The 22,613-nt window shown below is 42.5% G+C and overlaps 1 protein-coding gene across 2 annotated transcripts in view; it reads left to right on the top strand.

Moving 5' to 3' along the window:
* Positions 1 to 22,068, top strand: part of ephb1 (EPH receptor B1) — a 168,537-nt gene extending 146,469 nt beyond the window's left edge. For both annotated transcript variants that reach the window (XM_030074415.1, XM_030074414.1), the window contains exons 13-17: positions 12,447 to 12,596; positions 15,713 to 15,906; positions 16,396 to 16,551; positions 17,502 to 19,066; positions 21,546 to 22,068. In XM_030074415.1, coding sequence (XP_029930275.1) covers positions 12,447 to 12,596; positions 15,713 to 15,906; positions 16,396 to 16,551; positions 17,502 to 17,610 — 609 coding nt within the window. In that variant the 3' untranslated portion in view covers positions 17,611 to 19,066; positions 21,546 to 22,068. The remainder of the gene's footprint in view (positions 1 to 12,446; positions 12,597 to 15,712; positions 15,907 to 16,395; positions 16,552 to 17,501; positions 19,067 to 21,545) is intronic.
* Positions 22,069 to 22,613: the final 545 nt, after the last annotated feature.

Below are 22,613 nucleotides of genomic sequence, written 5' to 3'. Positions count from 1 at the left end.
CTGACTGTCTGTCAGTCGATCAATCAGATTCCACACTCCCTCTGCAGCTCTCTCTACCTGAGAAATAGGCCTGCTTTAAAGACATCCCCAGTCTTTGGCCCACTTTGAAAAAAGTTAATTTTCTTGTCCTAATATACATCCAATTTATTTAATGTTAGAAGCTTAGCCTATATGAGGAGGGTGGCTAATTGCTGCTTAAGTTAATTGCTGTGAAGCCACCATGATGAAGACTTATGAATGACAAAGATATATGGTTAGTTTTGAGAACTGGTGACAAAATGTTCTTCCCTTAAATCGCTTAAGATGAAAGTGTCTGATCACTGACGTAATATAATGTAATTTAATGAGCTGGAGAGGAGACGTGTGGCTTTCTCTGACAATGTGTTCTTATCCTAGGCTACTTTTTCCAGACTCACTTGTGTTTGTGAGGTGTACACTATTTTGACTTGTGTGTGCAATTTCAATTGCCAGTTGAAACCAGTGAATGCATGATAACAGGCTCTATTTGCAGACCTTTATTTTCCTAGTTTATCCAGAAGCTCAATTTTCTGATTGAATCCACTGACTCAAAAATATTTGATGGGGGGACCAGTTACAGGGAATGGAACCCACAGTCCAGTTGATGCATGGCTAACCCAATCCTGCAGTACAAAAGGAAAATACCTCTAACAAAATAAAGTCTGGTACTCACCACTGTGCTGCTTTTGTGCCATAACACTACTGTTGGACATTGCATTTATTGCCTGAACGTAATGTGACTGACACACAGCCAGAAAGGACACTTCTAGAACTCAGTTGTGCTGTGTGCATCTTCCCGTAGTTATAGTTCCAGTAATGCTTGAAATTGAGGGTAGACAATCAAGCTGAGTGTATGCATGTCAGTGTCTTATAGACAATATACAGATTCACATATATTGCAGGCTCATTTTAGGCCTATATTATGTATATGTATATGTATATGTATGAAGGCCGAAGCAAGATGTCATGGGTCTTCTTGATGTTTGTCATTTATGTGATGTTTTCATCAGGTCAGCCAAAATGAGAATTATTGGATACTGAGTTTTGAGTTTTATATATAAGGTGTTATATTGTTCAGCTTTAAAGACAAAACAGGTGGTTAGCTTGAGGCTATGGCCACAGGGATATGGATATTTTAAAAAGACAGCCCTGTTGCGCTGCTCTGTTTTTGTTTTTTTAAACTCTATCCACATGGGAGCATTTCGGCAAATAACTGTGTACACACAAGATTGCAAAAATGCACTATATGAGCTTGTGCACTGAAGCTGAGGAGTGACTGGAGTGGTTTGTTGACATCTCTGATTTGCAAGTACAAATAATAAATAATCTTAAGAATGACCAAATCTGTGCAGAAAATGAAGTGGAATGACAAAAACAAGTTCAGCTGTTCATATTGACAGACGGTGAGGCAGAGCTCCCGATCATTACAATGAATACAAATTGTTAAAGATAGTAGCGAATGTTATTGCAGCTGTGTAAGGCCTCTGCTCTGAGACTGTGCAAAGAAACAAAGTGATGGCGAGTGATATCACAGCACCTTTATCAAATTCTACCATTTTTACCTCTCCTCACGGTAAAGAAGAAAAATGGCATTTTCAAAAAATTCCACACTGGAGAGTGTTGTCCAAAAGTTGTGTTTTAGTGACCAAATATGTTTTCATTTGGACTGAAGGCTGAAAACATCCATTTTCCAAAAACTCATCTCTATGTGGACATAACCTGAAACTGACACTAAGCTCGTTTTCAGGTGTTTTTCTGTTGCCTCAGGTCTTCAAGGGAGTGGGCATCGCAGATTAACATTTTGTTTTCATATACAAGTAATATACATTTTTGAGGTGTAGTCTAGGTTTTTCAAGTATAAGGCAGGCAAAATGCCCTGAAAACCCATCACCTGTCAATCTCACCAGTTTTGTTTCCATCTAACACAGTCTCTCATTTTTTTGAAGATCTCAGAAACCCTTCACCTTTTCAGTACCTGTCATTTTATATGAGCTGTCTCTCTCTTCTTCCTCGTCCTCCTTCCTCCCCTTTCCTTCACTCTGCAAGTCACGGACAGGAGGTCTGTCACATCTTCATTAGTGTGGAGACAAGCCTCCTTTGGGAAGGCCCCTCGCTCGTTGACATGCCCAGAGTGCAGAGAAACCAAAGGGCATTGCAGCCTCTCAAACTGACAGCTCCCACCCCCTCTCTGTCCCTCCCTCCTCTCTCTCCCTCCTCATTCATTATTAGTGGGGCATCATGGGAGGCTTTGGCTCCTCATTAACTCCTCCACGCTACAGATCTGTAATTATTAGCAGCCATCGTTAGTTCATCTTCTGCCTCTCCTCTTCCTAATTCAAAACACACTCTCACGCCCTCACAAACACACAGCACAGGTCATTAGAACTCCCAGCATGTCTTCAGTGTGTGTGTGTGTGTTTGTGTTTGTGTTTGTGTTTGTGTGAGTGTGAGTGTGTGTGTGTGTGTGTGTGTGTGTGTGTGCATCTGTAACTATGTATCTGTGCTTGTGTGTCTGCGTGAGTGTGTAAGCATTCATGTGTACATGCATATGCATGGGCATATTTTTGCACATGCTTTTGCATGCGCACACACACACTGTGTGTGTGTGTGTCTGTGTGTGTGCATGTGCACGCGTGTATGTCTAGCAATACCTCATTGGGTCTGCTTTGAGACTAGAGTGCAAATTAGCTTGTTTTTACTAACGATTTATCATGTGTTGCCGCCTGCAGTTTGAAGATGGTAAGGTCCTATGGAGGGAAACTGGTTTATGGAGGATAGAGAGGATGATGCTCCTCAACATTTTGAACTTAAAAAGTACGTTGTTTCATCTTGAGTACAGTAAACCCTGCAAATTACTGAGCCCTGCCCTGCACTTTGTCCTTTTTTGAGGTTTGCTCATTACATTCTTTGCCCAGTCCCATTGCTTTGCCTGTGAAACTGTTCACTGGTTTGATAAAATTGTCTTGGGACTTGTTTATGTATGTACAGTGTTACTCTGTGTAGGTACTGTATATATATATTGAATAAATATGTATATAATGTGCATATATTACATAATGAAAAAGCACCTATTTCAGGAGATGATCCAGAATTAGTTATTTCAAAACATGCAAAATCTGAGATCAAACACTTGCAGTGAAATGGCCCATGAGTCATTGTGCTACCCAGGTATGAAAAGAGAGCTCTGAAAATAATTTGTCTTCATCTAAATATAGGAGAAGAAAGAAGACAACAATACACAATGCACACTGTACTTTTCTTTCCACCTGCCTGGCTTAGCTAAGGTAGCAAGTGCTCCTCTGCAAGGATTATTACTAAGGCAAACACACACACTCACATACACTCACTCACACCCGTACAAACACACATGCACACACACATATAAATACACACAGACAACAAGGCCCTGGGGAGACTGCTGATTGACAGGAAGTGTCAGGTCAGGTGTGAACAGGAAGTGTGATCGGGGCCGTAGGAGATGTGACCTCACATTGGTGCGGTTGGGAGCTAATTGCTCCCCAGGAAGAGCTTGCTTTGTCTGTCTGACCCCTGTGGCTAAACCTTGCTGAATGGGTCTTATTGAGCAACAAAGAGGAGCAGCGCCTCTGTTGTTTGTGCCGCTGAGCTTACTGATATAACAGAGAGGGAGTAAAAGGTGGGGATTGGATTATAGATTGTGGTCGGCATTTTGATGTTGTTTCATGCAAAAAAAAAAAAAAAAAAAGTCTCCTTGAGGGCATTATCTGCAGAGTCAATAGAACAGGTGAGGTTTGAAGTTTGAACCTGGGGAGTTGTTTTGATGGCAACACAGTCAGGTTATTTTGATGGTGTGTTTTTTCCCTGATAGAGATTTTAAAATGAGCACATCAAAGCTTTGGCAGCGCTTCACTCTCTTACCAAGTGCTGCATTATTATCATAAGCATCCAGATGAAATCTTAAACTCCGTAACTATTTTTGTTCCTTCCAAAATCAAAAGAGTGATTGCATTCAGATCCCACGACACACTGAGAGTTTGATTCCATCAAGAATCCAAGTTTTCAAATTATTCAAAAAGTAATGCGGTCAGCTTTCCCTTCTGAAGGGAATGCATTAGCACTTAGCCGATGTTACCACAGACTTCCACTTCACCTGTCTTCCTGACCCCCTGTCCCCTCTATTCTGGGGCACATGCCATCTGTGTTTAGAACGCAAACATGGAAGGGAGTTGGGGTCCTTGGGTCTGGTACATCATCCCATAATTAAGCCACGCATGGTGCCCTTCACTTCCTGACCTCTTCAGCTTATGACCCGACGCTAGCCAATCAGCGAGCAAGGCTGGCACGGCAGACGAGGCCGAGGGAATCAAGGAAATTAAATTCCGCTGACATGCAGTGATTTACATCACCATCAACCTCCTCCTCCAACAAATTAATCACCCCTTTCCCTCTATACTCCTTTTCTAATTTTTCCCCTGCATTTCTAGACACACCAATTACAGTGCCCATGGTGTGATGCTGGATGTATGGTTGGGAGGGCGTGCTGGTAATTGCATTAACCCTGGATGTGGGTTCACTCCAGTGCTATGTAGTAGAGGTTCCAGACAGAAGGGGGGGTGTCCTCTTTCTCTGTTGGCCGCTTACCAAAGTCATGATTAATTAGGCTCGCAGGACAATGTTTGGATTGCACTGGTCTTACTAAGGTGATATGTGCTAATTAATTTAGAGAGTTTTGATGTGCCATTGTGTGTTTTGCTGCCGCAGTGGCCTGGATGGAGTTAGTTACACGGCTTAAAGAGTATCCCACAGGCACCCCAGCAGTTGGGGTGAGACGTGACCCTGCTAATCTGACAGAGGAGAGGATTGATTTTCGGACACCCAGCGGGCCAGGAAGACTCTCACATCAGTCTTTTTATTCATCAGTCCATCTATCTAAAGGAGCCATCCATCCATCCATCCATCCATTTATCCATTTATCTATCCATCGCTTTTCTCTGGCTGTCCACTTCTATCCCATTCCAAGGTTTTTCCCCAGGGGACCTAAAGGCACATCAGAAGGACAAGCTCAGTGTGGGTGTGACGAATGGTGCGTCAAACTGTTTGCGATGGTGATGATGATGTGTGCGTGTGAGTGTGTGTGTGTGCTTTATTGTGTCTGTGTTCATGGATGAGTGTTCGGCCAATGAAAGCTTGAAGTCTATTTATGGTCAGTGGGGTTTAATGCACAGTTTGCGGCGAAGATGAGAGAGCTTAAGTGGTTGATGGTCAAGAGCGCACGTGTGTGTGTGTTTGTGCGTCGGCGTCAGGGTGGAAATGGGGTGTGTAGCGTGTCAAGTCTGTTAAGGCTTGGATAAGTGGTGTTACACTTCCTATTGAGGGTTCATGCCCAGAGGGCTGTAGTGAGGGGGCCATGTACGGTTCAAGAATTTCTGCTTGTGTCTCAGCTGATGCTGTAGTAAGGCTGCTATTGCCTTACATGTCACGCGATGTGCATGCTGCAGCTGAGTGAGCATGTATGTGGCTGGAAGTGTGTGCTCGTGTTGTGTCTTTGTGTACACGTTTTGTGTGTTTGTGTCATTGAGGCTGAGAGGGGTTGAGTGGCGAGGTCACTCAGAGCCAGTAGCAAAGCTCATCTGTCAAACCCCCATAACCTGAGTGACATTCTCTCAGCCCTGCTCCAGTGCTCGCATGCACACAATGTGGACTGCATTGTTTTTTTTGCCATTTGTCTGTTTTCTATTTGCATCCTTCGCCTCATCCCTGGCTTCGGGCCCATGTACTTTTTTGGCTTGCCTATTCTCCTTGTGGTGAAATATTTATGTACCTCGAGTTGAGGGGACAGATTCTCAAAGTAAACAAGAGGAGAAATGGGAACATGTCCATTTGGACCAGGCACAAGCAAATGAAGGGACCTTCTCTTTCGGTGGCATTTAAGGACACCTGTACGCAGACACAGAGGCTGGCTTAACCTAGACATCAAACCCATGGACCCTGGGGAAGTAAGGCTCTCATAAGGCTTGCTGACATACAATGCACAACTTTTTGCCTTGAAGCAGCAAAGTTTATTCAAAGTCCTTCTTCCTTTCAACTTACCTTGACGAGCTGACTGATTAACTCTGCGGGATAATCTGGCACAGGTAGCTTCAAACTGGCTGGCATCCTGACTGTCTATCAGTATATTCTTGAACCGAGCGCTTTCATCCTTCAGAAGGTACCAGCGTGGAAAAGCAATGTTGATATTAGTCTTTGTTTTTGAGCAGACCTTGCCATGTTTGCTGCATGTTTAGCTTTCTTTTTTTCGTGCCTTGAGCCTTTATTTTTATGACTTCCTTGTGTTCACCATGACCAATAACCACAACCCAGCAACAGCACACATGCACGCAAATTAGGTTTATACATGTACACATGGGTCACAGACAGACAGACTGGAAATAAATAATTTAATTTTTTTTGTTGCTTTAATATAAAAATGTTGCATATTGCAGCTTGAAAAGTTGCAACTATAAAAGCTTTTTACTGATTGTATCATCTTCATTCTTAACTGCAGGGAATACTTCAACATCCAACCTTGCCCTGTTTTTTTTTTTTTTTTTTTTTTTTTTTTTTTTATCTTCTGGTTTGTGTTTGAAACTAATTAAGATATTTCCGGGGTAATTTTATTCATATGGGTAGAGTTTAATTTTCTCAGTCTTGGTGTAAATGGAGCAAGGAAGCATCCAAACGTGGAAATGAATATGAATATGGAGTAGGTATAGATTTTGAAAATTAAAATAAATAAATAAAAACAAAAACATGACCCATGCCTGATTCTCGCATCAAAGAGGAAACAGCCATTCAAAGCTCCTCACCTTGATATATACCCTCTGTCGTGTGTGCCAGAGTTGCTTTGAGGTGGATATTGATTCACCATCTGTGGTTGTTTCAGTACATTTGCATCCGAGTAGGATTCAGTGGAGTGGTTTATGTACAGCTAAATCACTGTGGGAGTTACTTTCTCTGTTGGTGGGTTACGTCTCAATAATGAGTATTACTGCACTACACTATGCAAATTGCTGAGGGTCATTCATTCAGACTCAGCTGCCAAAAAAACATGGAAAAAGCACATAATAGATGGTTGAGTTGACATGGTTTTCATCGCCTACCTGACTCACATAAATTATGTGCTTATACCACCTTTTTTGTCAGTTGAGTCCTAACAGTCCTCACTACAGTCGACCCTCGCCAGTTTTGCATGGTGCAAATTCAATTAATTACAATTCAAAATAAGAGCTTCCCCCTTTCAAAATAAAGTGGCTTATATGACAAGTACTTTTCTCCCATTTTTCATATGAAAATGGTCTTCACAGATGGAAGTCCTCTTATTGTGCTACATATAAAAAATAGGTTGTATGGCACAAATTACTTTGAGCATTATGAGGGGAGCCAGGTCTATTTGAGGCAACCTCTGGTGGTGCTCTAATGTGATAAGACTCTGTGTGGATGTAATTGCCTATTTTCCACATCCTGGCATCTCATAGGGGCCAGGGTCACTGACTAATATTAAAGCATGGGATAAAATGGATCCTTGCTAAGTTTAATTTGAGGATCCCAGTGGATGCTGGACACAGCGAGGGCCACGGGTGTGGTTACACTGAGGGGAGCTGACATTTTTTGAGCAACTAAATAATGGCTAGGTACTGATGCAGCTGGGAAGGAGTGTTATTAATTGAGCAAACAGCAAAAGGCACCATGGAGGATGATGAACAGTCAGCTAGAGGAATTCACTGACATAGCTCTAGACTGACTTTTCCCAAACTGATTTTATTTGTGCACTCTCTTCACAGTTGGGAAATACACAGTAAGGAAGCTCATTGAATGCAAAATGCTGATATGAATCCAACCTATAAATAGTGCACCACACAAAAAACAATGGAAATCTATATATACATAAGGCTGTGTAATTTATTCATGCAGCAGGTCTGGTTGTAGGCCTAAGCCCCTTTTTTGCCCCTCTTTTTTTGTAGTGACATGTCATTCTACATAATTGTGAGATATAGTAAAATATAAGTAAAATAATGTGTTGATGTTAGTGAGAGAGGAGGATGGTGTTTAATGTCATGACAGACATTACATCTCTCTTTTCTCTTGTGTTGGGTTAGGGTTAAATATTGCACATTTTGCTGAGCAAAATCAAGCATAACATACTCTATTTTTTATCATGATTGAATTTTTCAGAAGTGGTAGTCTACAGTAATGGGAGCTACTTTAAGCATATGGTGGATTTCCTGCTGTTATATTCCCACACACACTGGACAGAATTGTGGAATCCTGTTTTTAATCAACTCTAAAAATGCAAGCCATCGGAGAGTTCCCAGCCTGATGTTGATATTGGGGTCTTTGGCATGAAAAAGTTTGGCAGACGCTGCCCTTGAGTTTGAGGTGACTTGAGTGTACATATAGTGAAATGCCTGTGTCTTTTTCCCCACCAGACATTCCCTTGGGTGTCTGTGAAGCCAACGTCTCTCTCTCTCTCTCTCTCTCTCTCTCTCTCTCCACCCTCTTTCTTTTTCTTGTTCTGTTTTTCTCTACGTCCCCCTGTGTCATTCCTCCTCTCTCTGCCTCCCTCTATCTCCCTCTCCCTCTCCCTCTCTTTTCCTCATTCTATTTGGGCAGGCATCCAGGGCAGGTCGTTGCTTTCAGGATTTCATTAAATGGCTGTTGATGGAGCACTCTCCCCAGCCTAAGTAAATGTGCTCAAGACCATTTGAGTGTGCATTGTTTGGAAATGGATTACTGAAGTTGGAGGAGTAAGAGAGAGGAGCGGGAGGGGGGGGGGGGTCAGATCTACATATTTGTCTTCCAGCTGAGAAAGAAAGTTTATTTGGAATCTTTAAATAGCTTCTGTGAAGTGAAAGAGCTGTCGAAAAACAAGACCACAGAGACGGGAGAGTTTGTGTGGTGTTTGATGTAATGACAGGCATTAAATAAATGGAATAAGACACGCTGGGCTCCACTTTTTCAGTTATGTTAATCTGGGACATTACTGTACATTAGAGTGATGAATTGCTGATTGTACTGTGACAGGTATATTTGCTCTGGATTTTGCTTCATCCTGCAGCAGCATGTCAATGACAGGCTACAATGAAGGTATTCGGCACATGGGTGGTATCTCAAGCCAAAGCAAAGACATGGCAGGTGTTTCATATCCTCACTGTGTGTATCTGTGTCTGACTCTGTGGATATACACACGCTTGCATGTACCTTTGCCGGCGCACACATTAGACGTGTGACACCCAGCCAGTCATCACTGGGTGAAGGCACCAAAACAGACACCAGCACATACACACATTACCTGGCCACATGTTTATCCCTCAGCCTTCAGTCGCACGGACGCGCCGGTCTCACAGTGATCTCTCTTAACCTGACAGTCCCACCACATCCCCGTGGCAGTCCCACTCCAGATGTATCGCTGGCTGTCACAGCTGGTCACAACCTGTCACTGCCGGTCACAACCAGTTAGAACCAGTCACATCCCATAATCTCACGTCAGCCCACTCCTGTGGCTCTTCAAGGTGTTCTGTAGGAGACAGGAGCACATTTCACACATGCACTCTATTACAGAATATCCTGCTGTAGCATTTTTCAGGGTTAGGACTTCGTAAAACTTATAAAAGCTCATGCACACTAATACAATCTCATGGATATGAATGTAGGAGAAAAGATTAAAAAATGTTATTTCATGGAGATAAATGCATCTGCACTCTGTCCTCTCACTTGCAATAGACTTTGTTGATGACCTAGCAAAATTTGGGTAATGTTCCAGCCAGGTAGCTATGTGAACAGGAGCCGTAAGATTATAGTGCATTTTACAACCGTACTGGTGCATCTTTTGCACCTTCCCTTCTACCCCTAACCCTCATTCTTGTTTGTGTGAACAGTGCACAGAGCAAAAAATCTCCAGTTTCACCAAACAAGGACATTATTTGACACAATACGGAATAACAGCTTAGTGCTGTGTTTTTGGCTTTTTTGTGTGTCCACATAAACACCTTTATTTTTGTTTATTGTTTATCAACCAGGAAATGTGCCCAGTGCTCATTATGTATGTACCCAACCAGTACATTTTCAGGTAAATCAGGTGCTGTCATAAAGTCACCCTCCTTATTTATTAGCAGTGGAGTTTTTCAAAGCCTGACTTGATAGCGTCACAGTTTAGCGTTCTCTGGGCCTGTTAGTTCTCTTGTATTCGCTGTAGCTGGGGGAGTGTTTGGTTCACGCACACAAAGTCTGAGTCAACAGTCCGAGATAATAAGAATATGTGAATTGTTGTTTTAAAAAGAGGTGTTTTCACTTCAAGGCCGATGGAGAACAGCTTGTTCCTTTTTTTCAGTAGCCAGTGCCGTATTACACACGCTATCCTTAGAATTCTCTCCATGCTCCAAGGCTTTACAAAGCAACTGTGCTTTTGTGTTGACACTAGGTCTGTTTTAATTCCCATCGTCACTTTCTTTACCCACCCAAACCCCCACCCAACTCATTCCCTGGGGTATTAACTCTTTTTCTGCTAAAAAAAAAAAAAAACTCTGATGCTTTTTATTATGTATTTGCCTCCCTCCCTATGTGCTTGAGCTGTTCAGCACTTTATGTTATTAAAGCAGGATTTTGGCAGAGCCGTCACTGGCCCACAGCGGTAATTACGAAGGGTTTGCATAGCTGCCTCCGACTTAGCCGGCTTGGAAATGTTATTACTACAGCCTGTCTCATTGGAGCCGCACAGGGAGCCTCTTGTACAGTCTGTCTTTGCTCAGGCCATTGCAGCGACACTCAGCTCATATCCCAACAGGGTCCTCAGGCGTGAGACCAGATGTACAGAGTAAGGAAGGGTGTAAGCAAGTGATGATACAGAGAGGCTGTAATAGCGAGCGCTGTGCTTGGAGCAAGTATTTTTCTTATGTTCTGTTTGTGTGTGTGTGTGTGTATGTTTCTCTGTTTTTCATCTTATATGAGTGTCCAAACAAAAATGATTCATTTGAAGAATTACCTCTGTGACAGAGTGAGAGATGAGGAGATTGGCTTTTTTTGTCCACTGACAGACAGTATTTGGCTTCTATTCATGTGGTCCATTGTCCACAGACAATGAAAGGGCAAGAGAAAGTGTCCTGGGGTCTGGGGTCTGATGAAACAGTTCAGATATACACCAGTCTCAGATATGAGGAAAGCATTGAAGTCACTGGGGTTTAGATAGCTTTTATTTGACTATTGATCTCTTCCTCCTTCTATTTCTTTCTTGTGCTCTCATTTTCTTTCCGTGTCACACATGCACACTCATGCTGTGTCTTTGCTTTGTTCCATCGCACTGCTGCATGTCTTTTCCGTTCCACTCCCAGTGTGGCCGGTCCACTCGCTGAAAGCTGAATGTTGGCCTCCCTGTGTCGCAGTGCGTCCTGACACTAGTCTCCACCAGGGGTCAGAGGTTAACTCGCTGTTCAGGTTCAGCAACTTCTCAGAGGTCAAACTCCAGAGAGCTGCTCATTAATGAGCTCAGACTGTCCGCTGCCCGACACCGCACATCACAAGTCCACATAAATGTGTGTGGAGGCAGACACATGTACACCCACACACAAATAAACCTCCATATGATTATTCCTGTCCAGCATTTCAGACATCACAGCACTCTGGAAACAGCCAGGACCACACATTTTCTGTATTTATTCTCCTTGTTTCTCCCTCTCTCTCTCTCTCTCGCCCTCTCTCTCTCTCTCTGAGAGTGAGCAGGGAACAGGGTGGTCTGTGTGGGTTTCTTTCTGGGTTTGGGTTTGTTTCCAGCAGCGGCTTATCTGCAAATGCTCAGGTTCAGCTAATTGGCATTATTAAACTGGCTAGCTCAACTAGGATATACGGGGAGGTGCTGTGGGGGGCACGAACAGAGATTAATGTGTCTGTGTATGTGTGTGTGTTGGTGTGGGTGCGTGTGTAAAGGGTGTGTGCACGCAATCATCCATATCTGTGCTTGCGCATGTGTTCCCAAGTGTGTCTGCGTGTGTGAGTGTGTGCGTGGAATTTTAAGTGAACAGCTGTCAATTTCAATCAACAGTGCACGTGGCATGCCTGGGGCCCAGGTAGCCCAATTACTGGGAGACACGCTCGACATGCAAGCAGAAGCCCAGGCCTATCTCCCTTTATTCAAACATGGCCGTGGGAGAGGAGGCGCTAAATGTAATGTTGGTCGATGTGTGAAGGGCGAACACTGTTGGGAGCCGCTGCTGAGGCGCTATGTTGTGTGTGCCCTGCCTGCCGGAGGATCGATACACTCAGTGGATGAAGAGGTGGAGTGATGGGGAAGGACAGAAGAGGCAAAGCAGGGCAGGGGTGATAGTCAGCGTTGAACGGCTTCGACTGAAACGAATGTGGCAATAAGATAAAGAAAAATTTGAATTTTCTCTCTCCGTCTTGTCCCTCTGTGCTCTCTGCAGGGTGGCAAGATCCCAGTGAGGTGGACAGCACCGGAGGCCATCGCTTACAGGAAGTTCACCTCTGCCAGTGACGTGTGGAGCTACGGCATTGTCATGTGGGAAGTCATGTCGTTTGGAGAGAGGCCTTACTGGGACATGTCTAACCAGGATGTGAGTATTGGCTCCTCTTCAAAATGAATTTATAGCTTCAAATCGTTCAACATACATCCACTACAAAATATGGTTTGAAATGTATATAAACTGCTTCTCTAGAACTGCCATTTCTGTACAGATGTAGTTATTCTATCTTTAGGCATATAATCAAGCATTACTCATAAGAGAGGAAGCTGCAATAAATCACAACTTTTTATCAGTTCCCATCTGATAGTATCATCGCTGAAGATGTCCTTGACTGTGACTTTGAAAGCAGACTTATTATAGCACAATTTCACACTATCCCTTTTCCTTCCTGGCCAAAGATTTTGAAAGCAATGAGTGATTGCTGAGAGCTTTGCTTTGTTCCCCATGTCCGTTTGGACAAGGTCCATGCACACTCACACCCACGCACGCACGGACATGCGCACACACACACACACACACACACACACACACATACATTGGACATGGTCCCACAGTACGAGGTCTCTCTCCCTAAGCTCCCCCAGTCAGCTAGCAAGCCAGCCATCAGGCCTCTATGGATTCTGCTCCACTAGGACTGTCCAACCCAGCAGATGTTGCCTCAGTGGGCCAGCAGCAAACACTGCCTGGTGGGACTGACGCAGAGAGGAGGACTGGCACCACTCAGCGTGGCCGACTGCTTAGTCCACACACGCACAACCGCTTCTCCATATGCACCATTTGTCAAGATTCTGCTGAGTTGCACTCATCTCAGTTGTGGAGTTGGCAACCTATAGTGGCCTCTAATTTTTAATGAATGTATCTTTTATACTCGATCTCACAGCGGACATTTATCTCCCAACTATGCATTTTTAAAGGAAGATTACATCTATGAACAGGATATCGGTGAGGACTATGTCCATCAGTGTGCAGTGCAGCATTCTGTGCAGTCTTTGTATCCTGTACCCACAAGAAAGTGCTTGCACAGCTATGAAATTAACAGATTTTACTATGGTGTAGGGCTATGCCCTTCCATAAAAACCTCCCCATTGTATAGCTGGAAAACAAATACCCCTTTTACACTGACCTAAAATCCCACTAACCTAAAATCCAACTGCTTTATATCTGGGACTTGAGCTCAGTGTTAATAGGTTAACCCAGCTTTCCAGTGCCACATTCTGAAGCCTGCAACAGCCCCCAGGTAATTATCAGCTTCAGCTCTGATCAGCATAGGTGTAAATGTATAACCCACTAATTGCTATTGACATAAGATGCCAAGATATAAGACATGCTTTACATTATAGGTAGGCATTCCTAACCTCAGTGTACCTTTAATCTATATAATACAAATAATTACCAATAGATCACCATCTTTGGGGTTGGACTTAGAAGGATGTGACACTGGTTACTTTGGAGTTGAAATATTAGTGCAGGGGTTCTGCTAATGTAAACATGCTTTTTGTTAGCAGGTAGTCCCAGAAAAAAAGCAAACCCATGTAAAATCTGCAACAACTCATATAGCTCCTACTGTACAAAAACTAGCAGGGAGCGAGAAGTGGTCACTCTATCGTAAGTTCTCATTGGAACGCCACTTAAAAATCAGCCCCAAGTCCTAAACCAACTTCTCTCAACTCTTACAAAACACTTCACTCCCATCTTACTCTGACTACTTTGAAACTCTTCTAGTGGTAGCTTTGCTTTAACAAGGCCAGGATAGCCTGGGCCGCCTCTAAGAGACATGTGTTGAGTGGCTGCACTTCACAGTGTTAATTATATGCAATCTGCCCATTCCCCAGACACTTCTTTCTGGAATGACACTGCCTCTGCTCCCCTTTCGTCTGCCTCACCCCTCCTCTCTCTCTCTCTCTTCCCCCACTCTGTCCTCCAGGACTGACGTGTGATTGGCTAGAGTCAAGAGGAAGGGCACATCAGCCTCAGTGCAAAGTGTCTCTTGGGTGACCAGAGAGGGAGGGAATGTGTGTTTGTATGTGTGTGTGTGTGTGTTTCTTGGTTGAGTCGGGGGCAGAAGAGAAAGCGGGTATGGAGAGGAGTTGTTCTCATTGAAGCGGGAATGAGCAAGTCAGAGCAACAGAGTGTGGAGTGTCATCAGTGGCAGAAGTCTCTCCATACCACCAAACAGTCAAATTAGTGCACTTTTTGTTATAAGGTGCATTATTGACAACTTGTCTGAGACTATCCAGACTGAACCTGATGTGGTCAGTCACTGAAAATAGAAGATAGTGAGGAGTTAGATGCAATAGAGTGTTACAGTTTGTTGTCCCAAAATATGGGAGTAAAGTAGCATGATTTTAACCATGGGTTCCCTGGACAGATTTGCACTGTTTTTTTTTTTGTTTGTTTTTTTTTGGTTTTTTTTTTGTTTTTTGTTTTTTTTTTTTGCTTTTTTGTTTTGTTTCCAAATGGGTTTTCATTTTATCCAGACCAATCCAAATAAAATAAAAATAAAGCAAGAATTGTGAGCATGATCTTAATAGTCTTTGATCTTAATAGAGTTTGACATTTTGATCAACAATTTAAATCGCACTCATTAATATGTCAGCCACATTTTTAAGGTGTTACGTTCTGTAAAAAAAAAAATAATAATAATAAAAAAAAAAGTTACTAAGTTGTTATAGTGAATGTAGAGTACCTGTCTGATTAATTGCACATTATTAGCCTATCTCAAGCAGGATAATTCACATTCTTGCCCTGCTGCTCCATGTGCTCTGCGCTATAAATATATCTTGTATTCGTTCACACTTTTCCGCTGCAGGAAAGTACTAAAACAGCTGCAAGTATGAGATTCATCTGGCCAGCTCACAGAGACAGCTACCCAGTTCTTTGGAGTAGTTTGCTTTAGCTTCACTTTCACTTTCTGCCTGTATTAATTTGGTGTGTGATTCAAAAATTGAAAAAAAAAAAAAAAAAAAGCGTTATTTTTGTGTTGTACAAAACACACACAAACAAAGCCTTTGTTTGTGAAAGAGCTTCTTTTCTTAGTTTCAAAAACCCTATGGGAAAAAATAAATTGGACATCTGCTGAGGGAACCCCATCAAAGTAACTTCCAGGTTGGCCTACAAAGACACGTCATCACTGCAACAGTCTGTTGTTTGTATTGTATTCTTTATCACAGTATATGTAACACCTGCTCTGGTCCTCGCCCTGCTAGGTGATTAATGCCATTGAACAAGACTACCGACTGCCACCACCCATGGACTGCCCCAGTGCCCTGCACCAGTTGATGCTGGACTGCTGGCAGAAGGACCGCAATGCACGGCCCCGCTTCACCGACATAGTCAGCACCCTGGACAAGATGATCCGTAACCCCACCAGCCTAAAAGCTGTGGCCAACATCCCCACAGTGTGAGTAAAAGCGCACACATTCACACATGCGTTCACACCCAAACCAACAAGCCCACGTGCATATGCTTTTTTTGCCTACAGTATTTTCAAGGCCAGCTTCAAACATATTTACATATGCTGTCCACACAGATTTACGCAGTCAGCACACACACTCCGTTTTTTTTCATCTTCACATAAAATAAACATGAATTTATTACTGATGCTTGCATCAAATGTGAACTTTTCTCCCTAGTATGTTTTTTGCTGCTGCTTAGAAGTCACACACACACACACACATACACATACACACACACACACACACACAAACACACTCTCTCTCTCTTGCTGCTTCTTCATCTCACTCCCTTTCACACATACATGCACCTTAACCTCTTATTTCCCTTTTCTCTAACTGCCCATTGCTTAAAATTGCATCAAAGCTCTGCATCATTCCTCCTCTCATCCCTCTCTCTCTCCCTCCCTCTTCATGTCCTTTCCTTTGTCCACCAGGCCTTCCCAGCCACTGTTGGACCGCTCCATACCCGACTTCAACACTTTCAGCTCGGTAGAGGACTGGCTCACTGCCATCAAGATGACCCAGTACAGAGACAACTTCCTCAACTCAGGCTTTACCTCCCTGCAGCTGGTGGCTCAGATGACCTCAGAGTGAGTTCGCCTGCTAGTGTGCAAATGAGTTCCATTACAAAACAAGATAACACATGCTATTTGATAGATGCATTTAACTGTAGCATTCGAGAGTGTGACAGGCGTGGGCATTTTGATCCAGTAAGACTGATTGTGTGAATGTAAAGCACATTAAGTAACAAAGACATGAGTCATTCTATTTTAAGAAATAACAAAGTTGTCCTATTTGTGAGATAGGATCTGTGTTCTTGAAATACTGAATTATGTTTTTTTTAGGTAACTAATTTCCCTAAAACTCGGGGAACTAAGTTTTTCCAAAATTAATATGCAAGTAAATCTTTCAAGTACACTTTTTTTTTTTTTTTTTTAATTTCTTACAAGGAGATATCTTCATTCACTTAATACTGTTTATTTGTTTGAGTGAAGGTGTATTTCAAAGCACCACCATCAAAAAAAAAAAAAAAAAAAAAAAAAACACCACTCAAAGTCAACGACACAAATTCATAAAGGAATTCCTCTAGGCATGTGTTAAGAATGAGTATTGCAATTAATTTCTTTTATAGCAATTACAATTCTGCATGATTTCTAAATTCCAAACGTGGTTTAGATTAAAAAAAAAAAAAAAAAAAAAATTCTCATGTAGTATGCTTGGAGCTTGGTGGCATTTATTAGAGTGGCTTCATGATGCAAAGCAATATATATTCGTAATTATTGGAATGGTTATTAGAAGCAGGAGTCTTCTCTCAAGAGATCCAGTTTACAGTAACCGTGTATAAATTTGTTTTTATGTTTCATGTTCATGGCCACCAGCTATCCACTGTGAAATTGCATGCTTTAGATATGCCACTGCTTGTATTTCCTCACACTCAAGTGATCAAAATATTGACTTCATCCCCAACATGATGTAAATCCTCTCCTCTATTGCTGCAAAATGCGTTTTTGTTCCTTATTTATTCTCTCTTTCTCTCTAGGGACCTGCTGAGGATAGGAGTGACCCTGGCAGGCCATCAGAAGAAGATCCTCAGTAACATCCAGTCTATGCGGGTACAGATGAGCCAGTCGCCCACCACTATGGCATGACTACAGGGGGCGCTGTGCCATGGAACGGGCAGCATTCGCAGGACCAACAACAATGGCAGCCCTCGAATGACCCCCGATCCGTCGGAACGCGCCAGAGTCGAGACTATCGTTTTGATCTAATCCAATACCATGACACTAGGAGACCAGGGTCCACACTACTACATGTTTAAGAGCTATGATCATGCTTCACTCGTTTGAGCAATTCACGGCAGGAGTTCAGGGTCCAGACTTGATACTGTCTCACCTCATATCCTCACTTGCAAAACATCACTTATTGTGGCTAAGGACTGCCATTAGTTTCATTGCATACCAAAATGACACCAACAATCAGATGCCAACACAGGGAATCTCTCACAATATCAGACTTTATGGTAAATGATTGGTGTTGTACACTTTCTGTACATTATCTAGACTCGAAGATGTTAAATTTGTAAACAGAAATGTGAGACATTTAGAAACGACTTGTGGCTATCAGTTGATCACCTGTGATTCAATCCACGCTGTCCTCCATGTGTGTAATGCAGATGCCTTGAGTCTTGCCAGAACCAAGTCAGAAACACTGATCCAATAGAGAAAGCAATTAGCAGTAGACATAATCAGAGGGAGAAGAATACAGGGATGTACAGTGGAGTACCATTTCCAACTTTTTGCATCACCTTTTGCTTGTTTCAAAGATTTGAAAATTGTATTGTAACTAGACTTGGTGAAAATTGAGAACTTAGTCACAAGTTTGTCTGATCATCTGTTTTGTTTGTTTGTTTTATCACTATAGCAGGAACCCCACCCTCTAACTTTAACACTACCTGTGGAGCCCTGGGTGGAAGGCCTTGCCAAAGGACTTCTTATCCAGCCCCACCCAGATTCAGAGAATAGAAATATGTTTATCTCTTGCTAAATATGATTATATCTTTCATAATAAACCTTCATATTGAAGGTGACATGTATGAATATGTATGTACAGAACTCTCTCTGCTTGCATTTTTGGCAACGACATGTTTGTTGACTGGATTGTGATAGACACATGCAATGTGTAGATTCCTATGGTGCCCCATTTCCCTTCGGATGACTAAACAATGGACACTGTGTTGTTTGTCTCCCCCTATTCCAGTAGGGGCAAAAGGACAATCCTGATCGGACTTTGACCAAGGGGAAAATGTATAAAGAATTGTGTACAAAGAACTCATATTGTAGATCTATATGAAAATTGCTGTAGGAGTTAAAAATAATTGACAAAATATCCATTCATTGGAGATCATGTTAAATGTGGGTGTGCCCATGCTGTCTCTTGCTGGTGAGCACTTACTTGTACAGATATGTTTTTTTTATTTGTTTTGTTTTGTTTTGTTTTGTTCTTTTTCTTTTCTCTTTCTTTCTGACCTGTTGTTGCATGTGTTGGGAGTGCTTGGCACCATCCAGACAAGATGGAGACTCCACGCTTTGGCTGGCCCAAATCAATGTAAGTACCTGCCGATGACACTGGAGTAATACTTAACAGCAAATTGCTCTGTATCTGGCAGATTTTATTTCCAGCAAATCCAGTTTGTCTTTCTCATGGGTACCACAAGTATCCTAGCCAAGACTGGCAGGCAGTCTGAAGTGAATAGGAGAGCAGCTAATCAAGGCATTGGAAATTGGAGTGAATCAGTGTCACTTCTCAACACAGTGCGAATGAACATCTGGGCTGAGGTTTGCCAACAGACGCCTGATGCCATCCTGATGAACACACAGACTTAAACAGCCCACACGGGCGCCCTGCTCGTCACAGCATAGCACAGCCTCCCAAAGACCGCTGAAGCTAAGCCGCTGAGTAAATCTATGTACTCTAACTATATGCTGCTGCCATATGGATGGGCAGGTTGAGTGCAAATGCCGCAATGCCGCAGAGAGTTTTATGCATATGAGAATCCCTCCACAGCTATTACCTGCAGGAAGTGGCACTATTTGGAAATGTACTATTTGCTTGCATTTGATTGGGAGATGACTATATTATCCACAAGGGATGCCATGGGTGACTGTCTATGAAATTACACAGCAACATTTGGGATGTAGGATTGAAATATATTTTGCCTAAGAAAGATAGTTCTGGATGGTGCACAAGGTTGATTTCCCATTTTTCGTCCAGGGGAGCAGTTTATGATTGCAGTGTGATTGGTGTGCGTTCTCTGACGGTGTCTGAACTCTGTCTGGCAGCAGGTTTAGGAGACCTTGGTGCTGAATTCTTATGTTTTTTTTTTGTTTTTTTTTTTTGTTTGTTTTTTTTTTTTTGTTTGTTTGTCTTGTAATAGTCTGTTTTTTGTTCAGGCTATGTAAAAGATTTAGAATATTAATAGGATTCATCATGACAGTGTATGAAAATCAGTTGTCCTGGCATGCAGTGTTGAAGCTATGTTAAAATCACTTGCCTAAAAGAAATACACCGAGAAGTTGTAGTGTCTGTCACAGAATTGCCAGAACATACAGTAACGCCTCTCAGCTTGTACTCAGTCCCCATGAACTGTATTGCTAAACTCCTCTCCGTATTTGTGGCCCTGCTGAAATCCCTCACCAAGGTTTCGACTCTTATTTGAAGAGAGGAACAGACACATGACTGAAGACAGTGCTAACCACCTTGCATCCAAAATTAGAAATTGATGGCAGGCCCATTAGCAGATTATTAAGTATACTCACCCCCACCTTAGCCCACCCACCCTCCTCCTCCTCCTCCTTCCTCTATCTGTCCTGCCCTCTCTCCCTGGCTGCTCCTGCTGGCTGGCGGATCTCCAGCTCGTTTATCCTGGGTGTAACCAAGCTGTCCTGGGCCAATGCTGGGCTGCGCTGGTCTGACCTGAGAAATGGTTGGCTCCACGCTCCAGTGGGCCTGAGCAGGGGAGCAGACACCTGCTGGGACCCCCATCTGACAGGCATCTGATCAGCCACTGGGAGGGAGACTGATGGGGCGGTCGCAAAACAAACACACACACATATAGACATGAACGTATACCCACACAGACACATTCACATCCATGTGCACATGCCGAAAAACCCTCTGTTATATTTTTATGCGTCTGCTCTCCAGCCTGATAGCTAATGAAGAGAGAGTGGGCTGCAACATGACTGTGTGTGCATGTGTGTGTTTGTGACAGAAAAGGGGTGGGGCAGGGGTGGCAAGAGCAAGGAAATGTTAGATAAGATGAAAGTGAGGGAATAAGTTCTATGAAGGAAAACATTTCCTTTCAGCCAGCAGTATGGTTTATGTTGCAACAGCCCTTTCATACTTTAATGTGGCTTTGTTGTTTTTGTTTTCTTCTTTTTTTTTTTTTCTTTTTCTTTTTTTTTTTTCTGGTTTGGTCCATAATGAAAAATACTGTAATCATGCAACTGGTTTTCATTATGTGCAAAATCAATTACTTTTTTTCTTTTCAATTCTCCAACTCATTGATTTGCCAAGTATTCCTAAATAGAATCACATGTTCTGCAAGATTGGTATAAATCCTTTCACTGAAGCCAGTGATTCAATTTGAATGCATTAGGCCTCTATTCAGCCCAATCTCATGTATTTGCTTTTCAACCTAAGAGCCTGTGAATGAGATGATAGAATGTATTCATTATGCAACAGTGTAATTCCTTTTTTCCATTTGCTCTGTGTTTGTCTTTGTAAATATCTGACTGTAATGACACTCCAGTGTGATGAATTGAGGGCGCTTTGCCGTCTTTCTCTCTAAAAGCTATTTCACATGGAAGCCATTCATCACACTGATACAAAACACAAGAACAGAGCTTGTTAAATGTTTCATGGTGCTGTAACTGTCTGAGAAATGACCGGTGACCCTTTAAGCTGCTGATTTCATGCCTGTCACTTTGGGTCAGTCCAGTGGAAGGCAGGTTCACCTGAAAATGAGTCTCTTCACAAAAATAAATTAACTAAACTATTTTTTTTTTTTTTTTCCCCATTTCAGATTACGGACTCACAGATGGACTCACAGACTCACAGATTACGCACAATAACTGGCACATAGGAAAAGATGAACACACAAAACTTTATACCTACTCACTTACATGTACATGTACATGCATACACATACACACATACATTCAATACCCCAAAAATTGCTGTGGGACGGTCAGTTGAGAAGAAGACAGTAAGATGAAATGGGCCCTTTCCAGGATAACGGTGATGACCTCACTGTATGGTACACAATGGATGGCGGAGCTGATTGCGAGTGTGCATGTGTCTCTGTTTGTCTTCGCTGTATGTGTGTATGAGTGTGTATGTGTGCGAGCGCGAGTGGGGGCAGACATGTTTGTATTTGTCCGAGTATCTTGTATGAGCGTATGAACTGTTTTCCTTTTTTCGTCTCTGTATAGCTACCACTTGTAAAATGTGATGAGTATGTGTCAAGAGTTTGTAAGCTGTAACTTTCTGAGAACTATTGTACTAAAATGCACTCAATAAACGCCTTGGAAAACAAGTCAATCACATTTTGCTCTGTGACTCAGTGGGTGATAATTCTGTTTGCGTTCATTGTGAGTAAAGAAAGCGGAAAGTGCAGGGGTTATTATTCAGTAACAGTACTGTCAGTGCTATGTCTGAGCATGACGTCTAATGCTTGGCTTCATAATGGCTAGGGAAATAAGCAGCCTTTGTCACTGCTGTCTGCCTGGCAGCAGTGTGTTAAAAGCCATCAGCCACTAATAAACGAACCGTCACTCTGAATACACACAAACTTCCCAAGAAATGGCAGTCTTGCCAAGGAACAAAAAAAGACAATATTTTGACAAAATAGTGGAACTTATCCTCCTACCCAAACTCCTCTCTGTGTCTCAAACACACAAGCACACACAAGTACAGTAGCCTTTTTAAATCCCAGTTGGCAGAGTGTTTTTGAGCTTCCGACACCTAAAGTCTGTTCTACAATGATGATATGGTTAATGAGGTGAGTAAGAAGAGATGGAGGGCTATCCAACTCTCAGTATTCCTCCATAACTGTTTACTGACTGTAATTGATTGATAATATTCTGCCTCA

The sequence above is a fragment of the Myripristis murdjan genome, chromosome 17, assembly GCF_902150065.1.
Source record: "Myripristis murdjan chromosome 17, fMyrMur1.1, whole genome shotgun sequence".
Taxonomy (NCBI): Eukaryota; Metazoa; Chordata; class Actinopteri; order Holocentriformes; family Holocentridae; genus Myripristis; species Myripristis murdjan.
Note: the sequence above shows the minus strand (reverse complement) of the source record. Positions and strands in the feature narration are given on the sequence as shown.